The sequence below is a fragment of the Bombus pyrosoma genome, linkage group LG10 (genome assembly GCF_014825855.1).
Source record: "Bombus pyrosoma isolate SC7728 linkage group LG10, ASM1482585v1, whole genome shotgun sequence".
NCBI classification, from domain to species: Eukaryota; Metazoa; Arthropoda; class Insecta; order Hymenoptera; family Apidae; genus Bombus; species Bombus pyrosoma.
Window position 1 is genome coordinate 14,791,937 of NC_057779.1, and position 14,653 is coordinate 14,806,589.

The 14,653-nt window shown below is 34.1% G+C and overlaps 3 protein-coding genes across 14 annotated transcripts in view; all 3 read left to right on the forward strand.

The window, feature by feature from the left end:
• The window catches only part of LOC122571672 (amphiphysin), a 148,681-nt gene extending 142,690 nt beyond the window's left edge, over positions 1 to 5,991 (forward strand). The window contains exons 3-9 of one of the 4 annotated variants that reach the window (XM_043735726.1): positions 356 to 546; positions 729 to 1,001; positions 1,507 to 1,625; positions 1,709 to 1,752; positions 1,921 to 2,130; positions 2,813 to 2,991; positions 3,141 to 5,991. In XM_043735726.1, the coding sequence (XP_043591661.1) occupies positions 356 to 546; positions 729 to 1,001; positions 1,507 to 1,625; positions 1,709 to 1,752; positions 1,921 to 2,130; positions 2,813 to 2,991; positions 3,141 to 3,221 (1,097 nt within the window). In that variant the 3' untranslated portion in view covers positions 3,222 to 5,991. The remainder of the gene's footprint in view (positions 1 to 355; positions 547 to 728; positions 1,002 to 1,506; positions 1,626 to 1,708; positions 1,753 to 1,920; positions 2,131 to 2,812; positions 2,992 to 3,140) is intronic. The other 3 variants (XM_043735728.1, XM_043735729.1, XM_043735730.1) reach the window with 3 other exon arrangements.
• A 141-nt stretch (positions 5,992 to 6,132) lies between these two features.
• Positions 6,133 to 7,945, forward strand: LOC122571677. Its single transcript, XM_043735744.1, has 3 exons — positions 6,133 to 7,362; positions 7,442 to 7,572; positions 7,646 to 7,945. The coding sequence occupies exons 1-3, from the start codon at positions 7,106 to 7,108 to the stop codon at positions 7,720 to 7,722; spliced, it is 465 nt and encodes a 154-aa protein (XP_043591679.1). The 5' UTR covers positions 6,133 to 7,105; the 3' UTR covers positions 7,723 to 7,945.
• A 1,443-nt stretch (positions 7,946 to 9,388) lies between these two features.
• Positions 9,389 to 14,653, forward strand: part of LOC122571673 (guanine nucleotide-binding protein G(q) subunit alpha) — a 61,544-nt gene continuing 56,279 nt past the window's right edge. For 2 of the 9 annotated variants that reach the window (XR_006318159.1, XM_043735731.1), the window contains exon 1: positions 9,515 to 11,135. Coding sequence is in view for 8 of the 9 variants with exons in the window: in XM_043735731.1 (XP_043591666.1) it covers positions 11,018 to 11,135 (118 nt within the window). In the remaining variant the exon portion in view is untranslated. Of the gene's footprint in view, positions 11,136 to 14,653 lie in introns of all 9 variants that reach the window. The other 7 variants (XM_043735738.1, XM_043735734.1, XM_043735736.1 and 4 more) reach the window with 7 other exon arrangements.

A 14,653-nucleotide genomic window follows, 5' to 3' on the forward strand; every position in this document is an offset into this window, starting at 1 on the left:
GATGTATAGTTCCATTTAAAAAGATGAAAACGGCCTTGAAATCTTTTAAACGCCTCCGCTTTCGAATAAGACACATGCCAGACATGATGCATCCATTGGAAACCATTTAATCTTTCCTAACGAAATTTGTATAAATTTCCATATAATTTCATAGTTTCAAATAATAATTATACAGACTTAATCCTCTCCTAGAATAGTAAATCACGAAAATAAAATTTTTAAAAATGTGTCAAGAATCATCAGTATGCGTTAGTTTACTAATAAAAGAAACACAGAAATATCACTGTGCGTTACAAGCGTGACGCATCATTACTTAAATAGTGTTCGTAAAACTATTCTGTTTGTGTGTTTACAGCGGTTCAAGCAGCGTCGAAAACACTCATGGATTCCCTAAACGAGATCTACGAAAGCCAATGGACAGGACATGATCTTTTGTACGTGCAGGCTCAAAATTTAGACATGCTGTGGCAGGACTTCACCCATAAGCTTGCTGATCAGGTTCTCGTGCCTCTCAACACATATCAGAGCCAATTCCCAGAGATGAGGGTACGTATGTCTCCTGTAACAGTGAATGAACATATTGTCGTACGAAAATAAATTGATATAATCGATATAACTTTGCCTGACTACGGTCTTAGAAGAAGGTTAGAATTTTAAAATGGAATATCAATTGAATATCAATAATATGATTATAGAATGCGAATTATCGTGATATATATTTGTTGCAGAAAAAAATTGACAAGCGTGGACGGAAGCTAGTAGATTATGACAGTCAAAGACACAATTTCCAATCGCTACAGTGTAATCCAAGGAAACGGGACGAGCTGAAAGTTTCTCGAGGAAAAGAGTTACTGGAGGAGGCTAAGCGTACATACGAGCAACTAAATTCCGAACTTCATGACGAGCTACCAGCTTTGTACGATTCGCGTGTTCTCTTCCTCGTTACTAATTTACAAACGTTATTCGCCGCTGAACAAGTGTTCCATACTGAAAGTGCTAAGGTATATTTAACGACCACATTTCTTTTGCATATATTTCTACGCACAAATTGTATTTTATTTTCATTAATTTCATCAGTTCTGTATCTGTTACGCTATACAGAGGAAAATTTACGACCAAGCAATATACATACACCGATTTATTGTTACATTAATTTAGTTGGGAAAAGAGATCATTTTTGTTTGCCGATTAAATATCCCTATTTGTTAATTAAAAAACGTATTCTCTTGAAATTATAGAAATAATAGAAAGATTTTTTTATTGATAACTTTTTCTGATGATGTGCAAACATCTTCTTGATAATATCGTTAAAATTTACGATATTTATTCTTCTTATTGTACGATAGGTATAGACGTGAAAAGCCACTGATACAGTATTTAACATATAATATATGATATACGATATTTATTATATATAAATTTGGAATATTTGATACTTGTATATCTGATAATTATATGATATTTTTATGAAGTATACAATTTATATATCATACACTTATGTCCCAGGTGTATTCTGAGCTAGAGGCAATCGTCGATAAATTAGCCAACGAAAGCCAGAGAGGATCATACACGCTGAAGAAAAGTACAGAACCACAATCTCCAAAATCGCCTAATGCCAATTCTGCGTAAGTAAACGATTGAAGACAGCAAGATATTTATTTCCACGTATACCATAAGCAATGGATTAAGCAAATTTTACTTGTTTCAGTTTAATAATCAATACACAACCAGCTCAGAACAACATTTCACCAGGTAAATATGCATACGGCATCTCTACACGCGTCTTTTGTGCATTTGAATCGTTTGTGTACTAATATTTTGTGCATGAGTGTAACGTAGTCATGCCACATGAGACGTTCCCGCAGACATAATTATGTGGCTCAATGTTTAGTTTTGAGTGAGCTTTGTTGCATGTTACAGCCGTGGATGAGTCTGCTCCAGAAGCAAGAAACACATCACCGACTACTCAATTAAATGGCAATGCTAACAGCAATGCTAACAGCAATGCTAACAGCAATGCTAACAGCAATGCTAACAGCAATGATAATTCTCTCAATAATCAGGATGCATCTCCGCAAAACACAGTTGTGGCCTCTAAGCGAGTAGAAGAGCTGTACGATATTCCAGTTGGTAAGTATGTAACGTGGGAGTAAATGTCATCGGTTACGTGCTTCTTCGCGTCTCTAAAGATGAACGTTCATACACCGATGATTGAGGCTTTTCGTCGAAATGATCTGCAAGATAAAAATGTCTGTATACGAGTAATCAAGGAATATTTTTGGAATATGTTACTAAACTAATCTCGACTAAGTCTGCATTGTCTGCAGTACAATTTGGACAGTGTTTTATACATGTTCGGTTAAAAGCTATATTATTGCCCAAATACAATGATATATTGTATAATGTATGCATAAATATTCTTTAGCGTGTATTTTATAGCTTTCGATACGTACTTGTACAAGCACGTATTTATAAAATGCATTACTTTATAAGTAAGAGTTGAGATTCGTTCGAGTCCAAAGATAACACGATTTTCCAAATTATATGTTAAAGTACGTAATATGTAACAATTGTACATGCAAAATTGTCCTACTGTGTCGATAGAAGTATGCTGCCTGCCCATTGTGCATGGATGTTGTTGAAACGATGAAACGAAATTTATCTATTAATTCTGGCCTTGTTATGTATCAAAATTTCTCGATGAAAGATTTTAGTAATTGAATTTGGTTTTGCACATAATCAATGAAAGTTAAAGTTTAAATAGAACTATATCACAGGTCCATGACTAATGAGGCGGATTCAATTATTTTAGACGTGGAATATGAAAATGGTACCAATTTCTCTCTAGGGGCAACGACTGACAACTTGCCACCTGGTGTTTTGTACAGAGTCAAGGCTACTTACAAATATAGACGCGAAGACGTGGATGAATTGTCATTTGATGTCGGTGATATTATTCGTGTGGTAGAGTATGATGATCCAGAAGAACAGGTTTGTATTCTCTTAGTAATTCATTTGATATCTTTATATATATAAATGTGATACAACATAATTCTCATTATCATGTTAATGATAGTATCAATACTAACAGTAATACTGAAAATAATAAAAAGTATAATGAAACTTTTTATTACCCTTAGGAACAAGGTTGGTTAATGGGCATCAAAGAAGATACTAATGAAAAGGGTATGTTCCCAGCAAATTTCACAAAACCACTGTGAAAACTTTACTAAATTCGTCTATTACACTCCAATGCTCACTGAAACGGCGTATTTTATTTTGAAAATAGTTATAATATTCAAAGTGAGAATCACACAGTCATCTGAGGTATTATACGTATGAAAGAAATAAATAATAAATACACAATGAGGGGCAATGGGAAGGGGAAAGGGGTGTGATGAGATAGTTATGCTGGAGGGTACTGTGGAAAATTAAGCACCCCAAAGTGCCTTAACCCAGCCACTGTCTGTGCCAACATTCATTGTTTGTAATATGGGATTTTTCTCCCATATCCCATGTACGAATACACATCATTAATAATCAAATGAAATATTTAAGTAATTAAATAATATATTGTAATACATCACGCAGTACTATAATATAAAACTTATATATTAAATTAATATTATTTTATGAAAGTGTACATAGAATTATACATTTTAAGAATATTTTATGGAATAACTTTGTGGCCACTGAAATTATCAGTAAGAACTAATTGTAATGTTTAAGACAGCTCTATAATGCCCTCTTTTGGCAGCCAGTTATCAAACTTTAAAAATCCAATTATCTGTCTGCATTCTTATATTAAGATTTTATTTACTTTGTGACGAAAAATTAGGACTCGACCCGGATAACGGTATTAACATAGATAACATACCAAACTTTCAACGCAATTCAATAGCATATAACGAAATAATACAACTAATACAATCTTACTTCAATACATTGCTACATAAGAGCAAAATATTATAATATTTAAATCAATGAGAGCATTAGAATAATAAAATTTTCTACATAATTCTATTGAGAGGAGTATTATAAGTTCTACTAATGACACATATTTCAAGATTCGTTCTTAAAAATTTATTTATATTTTTTGTTATATTATATATATTTGTTCTATAACTATCTTTCTCTGGTATACATACATAGAACATCGAATGACGATGATCAATTAAATTACTATTACTGCCCTTACATACACTGTAGCAAGGATAGAACTAGTGGTCCAAGGAAAACAATTTGTAGTGCTAATTAATACTCGTTAAATAGATTTATTAAGAAAATTTTACATCAAACTTTATGTAACAAATAGCGTTATAATAATAGATAATTACGAAGTAGTGCGAGGAGATTACTGATTTCAGCTTCCATTAAGTTGTGTGTCTTTTTATTTTACTGTATTGATCTGAGACATACAGAACACAGGAAAGTTGGATTGTTTATAAATGAAAAGTTTTATGGTTGACCGATTGATCCATTGTCACACTAATTATTAATCCCATGTACAAATTCAAACTGTGGACGAGTATGTTAATGCGTCATATATTACAGGTGCATATTAAGAAAATATGTCGACCATATGTTACAATTACATAGTTATGATAATCATAATGATAGGGGACGGACGTATATTTATATTCTACGAAGAGGACCAACAGAAAAAGTAATTGAAAAGCAAAAAAATATCTAAATAATAATAATAACAAAAACAATAGCACCAGTATACTCTGTTTTTAAGTATGTATAACTAGAATCTAGTAATTTATACGGAAATTCAATATGAATTTCCAACTCATATCAAGAATATAATAAATTTAATATACAAAAAAATTGATAGCTGTACATTGTAATACGACACATCATGCTTCACTTTAATATTACTCTTGCAATTATGATATAATTTGAATAAGTACACAAGTACATTCCATTGAACTACATACAAATAAATATTTAGTAAACAAAATTTTTCTTTCAAGAAAAAGCAATATAAAATTTTAATATGTAATCTGTTATCATTGAAATTGTTATATTATATCACATTTAATATACGATTTAAAGGTGAAGTGTGAAAAGTGTTTGTTCTAAATTTAAATTAATCTATTTTGTTCATTTCTAAGTATACTTTGCAATAATTAAAAAAGAAATATCCATAACATGTATTGCGAACGTGCCAAAATGTTATATATGCGGCTGTTAGATTAAAATTGAACTCAAGTTTTGATATTACCTAGAACAGTTACAGACATTGAAAACGCGAATATTTATAAAATGTATTGAAAGTTATATGCGTTTCAGCAATAATACGAATAATACTAATTGTTCGGCAGTAGCTCTATTAATATTACTAATATGATAAATTATTTATTTCATTGGAAAATTAAACAAATGCATTTAATTAACTTAAAGAAGATAAGTGATATATTGTTCTTCTTTACTTTTCGGTAAAAACGATGTACATTATAAATTTTCCAACAATATTATACATAATGTAAATGATGTATTAATTAATTATAACGTGACATCATAAAATAATTGCACTTAATATTTCATTTTAATATACTTCTGTAGAATAAGGTCATTATTACGAATAATTTCAAAAATAGATTATACAACGAAATGTGCTTGAAAGTAATAATTATGTCTACTTATCTTCTTTATGTTGTATTTATTTATTAATGTAACATAGAAGCATCAATTGTTAATATTAATTAGAATTTTGAATGCACCCAAGTAATAATATTGAGGTTTAAAATTTAGTGTAGCAGTGGAGCAATCAATTGTTATATCATTTGTCATTTTTATGTCTTGTTGTTTATTTTACTGAATCAATTAGTCATATCTTTATAACCTTAATATAAACTATAATGCGTATATATATGTATATATATAATATATATATATACATTTATCGCTTTAATTGTCCTTTTCAATTGAAGACGATTATAATAAATGATTACTGGTTTGTAACATAAGTGTTTATGATTCAAATATGTGTTCTGTTTAATACTCAACCTTAAAATATACCTTTTCCTTATATTAATCTATTAAAATTATCTCCTGTGAAATATTAAAAATTTATATTTTTCTTTAATAAATAATTTCATGATGTGAGTAAACCATTGGATTTGAATGACAAAAATTAAAATTAAAAATGTAACTAGAACAGGAATTTATTTGAAGATAGAAGATGTCACGATTTCATGAGCAAAGATATAAACGATGGAGTGATTCTAATTTACATAAACCTTGTTTCTACTGCACACCAACATCAGAAGAAGAAGTACCTCTGTGTGCATCACAGTTATTGTCACCTCTACTTTCAATAACACATCAATGTAAACCTTTCGAAAGAACTTCATCACATTATGGTTTATGTGATAAGCAGAATAATGGAAGAACGAAGCCTTTAAGTTTTTACGAATCACAAAATCTTAAGGCAATATTTTAGTATCTTTATTTGTAAGATAAAAAAGCTTATGATATATTGATATATATTACTTATAGAAATTGAATTGTTTGAAATGTCAAGAATTTGAAAAAATACGAGGAAATTTAGAATTACATTTAGCAAAAACTCAAATAGAAGAGGCTTTAGCCGAAGATAGACAAACAGCTTTAATGCGGCATTTAAATTTAAGTATTACTGCTCTTGAAGCTCTTGCTCAGTATGGACAATCTTTGCAAGTATCTCAATTAACTGCATGTAGGGTGCTTGATATTAGTCATCTACTTGCACTTCCTCAACCTTACTCTATGAATTCTGAACCTGATACTGTAAATTTAACAATGCATCTCCAACAGGTATGACGATTACTTGAATTATCATATATGTATAAAATAGAAGATTAAAATTTGTGACCATTATTTGTATATGATCATCCAAATGAGACAATTTAAAGAATAATTTTTAATTTTTTTATAGTTAATATTAACTGTGTCTTAACAAAAAATAATGTATATATATTATGTACTTAGTACTATACATCTTTGGGTATTTCTTAATTAATCATTCATATATAATTCCATACATGTAGTTTAATTATTTTAAAAATTATAAATATATCGTACATACTAGTTGCAAGTGCAGAAAGAAAATAAATTGATGATCCTACAAGATTTGATGGAGCAATGTTCAAAACACATAGTACTTCCAAAGCATTTTAATGATCTGATGAATAATAACTGTATAAGGAAAAAGGACTTTTACAAAGCAACAAAAAACTTTAAGAACTTTCTTAGTAATTCTATATTATCCATATCACAAATAGAGAAACTTCATCAACAATACGATACTATCCTCAGCAATTATCAACGGAGTAGATGTATGTTAGACTTGGAATTACCAAAACTGATAAACATGTATGACATAAACAAGAGTAAATAGTTTATTTACAAAAATGTTTGAAAAAGATTCCATAAGTAGTAAACAATATTGCAGGCGTTTAATGGCACTTTGCGAAGGCTTTGAAAAAATTACGAAAGTTTTTGACAAGAAGGATGATGATAATGAAATTGTAGTGTTATTTAAATTAATTGGGGAAAAACTTTATATAAAGGATTCAAATTCAGGTAATAGAAATATGATAATAACATGATATAGTATTTGTGTTCGTCATAATTTTATTTTCATATTTAATAGTAGCAATATCCCATGTCGAAGATTCATCCAAACCCAAATTGTGCCAAAAATGTAAAATAAACTATGTAGATGATAAATAAATGAAAAAATAGATGCCTTATTCTTCTATTGCTTTTGGTCCTCTGACTAAGAAATATATATATGTATACATTATATGTATATAATGATATAGAGAAATTGTACATTTCATGAAACCTTATATTATGACACTAATCCTATTATTATATGTATAACTGATAACTATAAGTTTAAGTTGTAAGATTTTAATATTTCTTGTTTTAAGTATTGCATTCTCTTATATTATATATTGCATTTATATATAATTTGCATTTATTTTTGTACCTCTTATTTATTTAAATTTTAAGATTATCCACATTTAGTGAGAAAAACTTTATACAATAATTAACTAATTCATTATTATTTTATTTAAATGATTCTTAGTTAAACAGAAAAACATTTATTTTATAGATAAAATAAAATTAAAATATTTAAAACTTACCATTCCTAAATTGTACAGTGCAGATTGTGTAGATGAATTATACCAGTTGTTAATATTTGCATGGGAACATACTGCTTTTTCTAAAAAGGAACATTTCTTATAACAATAACAAAATTTGAAAGTTTTTTCATTCATTGTAAATTAAGAAATAACAATGCAATAACTAAATAAATAAGATGTAACAGACTATAAAATGTTAGCTTGTTGCTTATAGATAATGAGATAATATATTAAATTTGTATTTTGAACGAAACAGTATCTTACGCGCCATCTAACGTTAGAGACTTCACTTTAAGGTTATTTAAATAAAAATCTAAATTATCGGAAAGATAGAATCGCATTTGATACAATATTACTAAAAATTTATTTATTCTATATCCCATTTATATACAAATAAGGAACACAGCTATAAATATATATAATTGTTGACTTTTTGTAAGTATCTCTAAGTATCTTTTTAGCGAATAAAAATAATTAGAAAATTTGTTATATTACGAATATATACAGTTAAATACAGTTAAAACAGATAAAATATTCATACGTTTAGAATACGTTTGTGGAGTATATACTTTATTATTCATAGAAACTACTATATACGTTACAAAAGTCAATATCTATAAGATTCGGCTCGTATCTTATATGTATTATAAAATTATCGATAGAAATTTCTAAATTCCAAGAACTAAACTATGCTCGATAAAAACAACGCGATTATCGGATTAATCCACGATCGATTGCACAATAATTTCAGCGGTACGTTTTCAGTCAACAATCGAGACGTATTGTTTGGTGTACAAAGTGCATTCACACGAGATACTCTTTCACGAAAGTAAGTACATATACCGACATCGTATACTTTTCGATGACGGGAATGAATCAATGGAAAATCGCGAGATTCGTTTCGAACACACCGGTGACACAGAGGGGCCGGCGTGAAAAAACGAAAGGGCAAGAACAGTGGCGAAATATACGGGAGGAAGAAAGAAGTAAGGATTCGGGGGTGACCCGGTAGTAGAAAAGGAGAAGAGGCGGCGTGATAAAGAGGGAAGAAGATAGAGAGAGGGAGTGCGCGCGTGATCTCTCGGTGGCCGTGTCGCTGCGAATCGTCAGAATCGGTCGGTTGTACAGAGACGAGTATAACCTATATCCTGAACGCGGCGCTGTTCCATTCTCCGTGCCTCCTCCCTGGCGGATGGCGGCCGCACCTCCTCCTTCTCGTCGATTTTAATCTCGTTAGCGAACACGTGCGCGCCCCGCGCCTACAGACCACTATACGACGACCTACCGTATCGGGGCTTCGCCAATCTGGTTTTGTCTAACAGGATTCTCGAGCGACCGAGGGTTGATAAAAGGCTGCGTACCGAGCGGGCGCGGCGCGAATCGCAGGAGGAGTTGCTCCGCTCGAGGTGTGGGCGCTCGTGCAGCACAGGCAATAACAGCAGACGACCTCGTCATCGTCTTCTATTCTGTCGTCCTCGGTTCGTTGTTTCCGTCTACGTTACCTCTCGTAATCGCGTTCGCTCGTTTGGCATACGTTCGCGTATAGGTTGCGTGTGTGCGCGCACACGGTGCATATTCAGTGTGAATCTATCTCGTCGCGTGTGCGGTACAGAAAGAGTACCCTAAAGAGAGAGAAAGAAAGAAAGAGAGAGAGAGAGTGAGAGAGAGAAAGGAAGAAAAAGAAAGAGAGAGAGGGAGTGAGAGAGTGTGTGAATCGAAGAAAGAGAGAGCGATAGGGTAGGAGAACGAAACGAAACAGAGAGGGGGTGAGAGAGAGAAAGAGTGTGAGAAGGAGATAGAGCGCCGGTGGGTTACCACACCCAACCGCGCCGGGGACCGAGTGAACGAGTGAACGAGCCGTACGAGAGCTCTCTCGCGAGTAGTACGCGGGTACAGCGGGGGACCCAGGGACCGACGGTCGAGATTCGACGGAGTACAGTCGGGACTCTCTAGATCTCGATCCAACGGACCTCGCTCTCGCGAAAATCCTCTCTCGCTCTCGTCTCACCAGAATTGTCGAAATCGCGCCGCGAGCAAAGTGCGCGCGTGTGTCTCCCCCGCTTCCTCGACGTCTCTCGCGAATGCGTTTCACGTTTCGTCGCAGCAGAACGTGCGTGCGTGAACAAAGAATAAGGAGAGAAAAGACCGAGAAGGAGGGGCACATCAAGCAAAGGAAAAGAGAATAGGAAGAGGTAGATGGGTCTCGATTCTAGAGAGAATCGAGGAAGAGAAGGTTGAAAAAAGGAAAAGAGGCAGATAGAGAGAAGCTACCGGCCGAGGTTCGTGCGTGTGCGTACATGTGTTGATGTGTCGCTGGCGTCGTCGAGCCCTAGCAGGAGTGCTCCGTCGCCGCGTGTGCCGACGTCGTTGAGAATACGGGGATTCCGGAGACGCGTTCGTCGGATCTACGTTTACGTCTAGCCGCTGCCTATCTTCGTGCACGTTGTCGTCGTTGTCACCGACGTCGTCGCCGTCGTCGTCGTCGCCGTGGACAAGTGGTGGTGAATCGTGCTAGTGGCGGTAGTAGTGGTGGTGCGGACGATCGGGAAAGGTTTGATCGGCTTGGCCAGGACGAGAGGGAAGGAAGAAGAGAAGGAAACCACGAGGACGGCGACGAGACGTCGTCGCTCGTTCGCGGTGGCAAGGTAATATCGGCCCGACGACGATACCGTGCCGTCGAGCCCGCTGCTGTCTACGACGAACCTCGCCGCCGCTCGGCAATCGCTCGCCACCACCGCAAATCGCTCGTTCCCTCTCTCCCTTCCTCCCTCCCTCTCCTCCCTCCTCCTCCTTTTCCTCCTCCTCCTCGTCCTCTTCCTCCTCATTTTTCTCCTCTCTTCCTCCTCCATCCGTCGAGGATCCTGCCGTCCTGAGCTATGGCGTGCTGCCTGTCGGAAGAGGCGAGGGAGCAGAAACGAATTAATCAGGAGATCGAGCGGCAACTCCGAAAGGATAAACGAGATGCCAGGCGGGAACTTAAGCTGCTACTTTTGGGTGAGTTTAATTTTTCCTCTACGATACTTCATAATCTCTATCATTTTTGTCTTTACGTTTGATCGGTAACCGTAAACCGTAAACCGTAGCTCGTAAACCGTTCTTATCCTACGTATTTCGGTAATTCATCTAGCGTTCCGTATTCGATGCGTTCTCTTTTGTACGATAACTACGCCGCGTTGTGCTGCGCCGCGACGTGCCGTGTCGTGCCGTGCCGTGCAGTGCAGTGCCGTTCCGTTCCATTCCGGTCTGTTCTCTCTGTCGTGTTTCGACCCGTGGCTGCCGTACCGTCGATCGAATTATCGGGTGTGCCGTCTTTTTCTTTTCACCATCGATACGTTGTTCGCGTTCACCGTGTTTCCTCGCTTCATTCACCGTTTCTCTGGCAAATGTCATGCGGTTCTCTCGGCCGGATCGCCGTTTCTGTCCTGCCCAAGATCGACCACCGATCGGAGAGCACGAGTGTAGTTGACCCAGTCTAGCCGGCGTGCGCTTGACAGCTCTCGACCATAGTCGCTACACGATACTCTGGGGCTTTTCTGCCGGTCGACTATTGTACGCGGATTTTCCGAAATTGTGACAAATTTTATTTCCCTTGAATTCGCTTTATTTAACGAGTCAAGGCGTTGATTGTCACATATATATATTTTGCCCTGGGAGTGGCGATAGATTGATATATACCGTAACATTTTATTTTTGCAAAATATCGTATTGTACCTGCGCAGTTTTTTCTGACAATGTTATCTACATTACTCACATTGTCGACAATTTTTTAGTTCATGAAATGTAATTTATTTTAGTCATTTTAAAAAGTTTAGCAAAACATCGGTGACCAATGATCATCGACCGTGGCAGTCAACGTGTTACCGATTAAAACAGGGGAAATCGTTCCAGCTCGCTGTCGATGTCGAACTTTCGTCGCGAGCCTTCTAGGTTATCTCGCGTTGCTTAACGTTGCTGCCATTGTATATACACGTACTTGCTTACGATCACGCACAGATTTCTCGAGCTCGGCGGCATGTAAAGAGACGCGAACGTTTTTAGAAAATTGCCAAGATATTAAAAGCCGTTTTATTATTATCGCTGCTTTGTGGGCTGCCGATTGAGCAAATCGATTTTCCCATACGAGAAATTATCGTGGATATGATTTTTATAACGTTCTCGTTGCACGCTGCGCCGCGCTGCTTTAATGAAATTATCAGATTAGCAGGAACGAAGTGGAAGTAGCAACATTTTTTTTTCTTTTTTTTTTTTTTTTACCACGATGGAAATTAATTCGATGCGGTGTTTCGCCGGTTATCCCCGCTATCAGTAAACGAATTCTTCCGATAGGCAGGAGGCGAACCGATTCTAAAATTAGTACAGTTATCGAGAGGTTCGTGCTGATCTTACGTGTACTCCTATATCTTATTCATCTACGCGCTTGTATAGATTTTTCACTCCATGGTAATTTCAACCTTGTTTAATCTAATATGAAGCTTGTAATGTAATTTGTATCTTATAAATCTATCTTCTATTTCTAAGTTACATACAGTGCCGTGAAAAAGATCTCCGATGATATCAATTTTTCGTTTTATGTACCGCGAACGATGTTCGAACAAATTTTAGCTAATATCGGATATAAGATCGTGACAAATATTTTTGATATTTTTAATACAGCCATATGATATTAGTTAAAATTCGTTAAAACGTCGCTTTTTGGATATAATGGGAAAATTTATTTCGTAAACTGTACGCCACTGTATACGAAATTTGCATCGTAAGTAATAATTCTATTGTTCTTGTTTATTGCGATGCCCATGCAATCTGAGCGTACTGAAATAGTACACTTACAGGAATCTTACACATCATTATACTATTTGTGAAAACAAGAAATGGAATTCGTAAAATGTTATCTAAATTAGATATGAGCATAGTTGAATATAGCTACTATTGAATCGTCTATATTTCAAGCTCTTCGCTAGTAAGTCATGAGCCACTTACACGAGCAATACTTATAATTAGTTTGTATTGTATCAGACATATTTTCCAATGTGAATTACATGTAATACAGTGGCGAGCATATAAATAGGGAAAGTTCTTATATCAAATGCAGTCCACTTACGATTAGCTTGTAATTTGAGACTCGACATAAAAATTCGGAGGCTGTTCTTTATTTCCAGTGTTTCAAAATACATGTATTTTTAAATTCTATATTATAGGAAAAAATAGAAACAAAACTTTTTCTGATACGAATAGTTGGATTTACAATGTAGTTAATTTATACGCTCGCCACTGTATATGACGTATTTAACAGAACAAGACGAAAATGAATCAAAGAATACTCAATTCTTTTTTACATATCGATATTGTGCAACGATTCAATGATTAACATTCCAATACTTTTTTGTACATTAGTTTGGTCGAAATGCATATGTTCTATGTGCATGGGTCCCATAGGATGTTTATGTCTTATTTCGTTTCTTCTTCTTATTTTCTAAATCAATATAAAAATGTTTGGATATGTAAATATTCCATACAAAATAAAATTTAAACAAATTCTACGTCCACTGGGTGTATTTTTGAATACATACAACAAAACATCTTTTTTAATTTTAAAAGTAATTTAATAGTAAAAAATAGGTAAAGCGTAATACTTAACAGGTGCAATATTTTGTTTATTTAATATATTTGATATATTTTCGAGTAACGAAGAATCGCAAATTGAGATGTACAAGATATTTCACATATTTAACACGGTAATACAATTTTAATTCAATTAATTGCTGATAAATACTGATTTATCATTGAAATATTTTGTTCTTTACGAGGACTCTTGTGAATTTAAATGTATATATTTAACTTTGGAATTTCTAAATACATACTCTGATGCGCTACAGGGTTTTGCGAGATGAATAGTTTTATATTTCTTCCTACTAATGTATATTAGCGTATACATTTTTCGTGAATTAAGTCATTCGTTTATTTTACCACAATTTTTAATCATTTTATTTAGGTTGGAAATGATAGATATTTGTTTTTACGGTGTAGCACGTGCGATCATTTTAATAATAATTCAATGTTATATATAAAAATATAAGCACAAGGTTTCGATATTTAGATTAGGTTGTCCAATATAAATTCTAGCACGTAATTAACTATTTTATTATATTTCTAATTATTTACTACACTGATAATGTAATACTATGCTATACTAATAATTTCCAATTATTCACTACTTTGGAAATTGTAAAGAAGAATGAAGATAAACATAAAAAAATACATTCCGATAAAAATAACTGCATAATATGGCTTTAAGGTTAACGTTTCTAAAAACATTATTTCCTCAAATATAAGGCGAACGCGAAAAATTAACATTTTTAAATAAGGGAATACTTTTGTTATTACATTTTGTCTTTGTAAAAAAAAAACGCTATATAAATAATGCACTGAGACTTTTATATAGTATGTTGTTTATATCCAATAAGAAAGTTTTTGAAGCATCAAATATTTTACGAATGCATAAAATAATTAAGCTA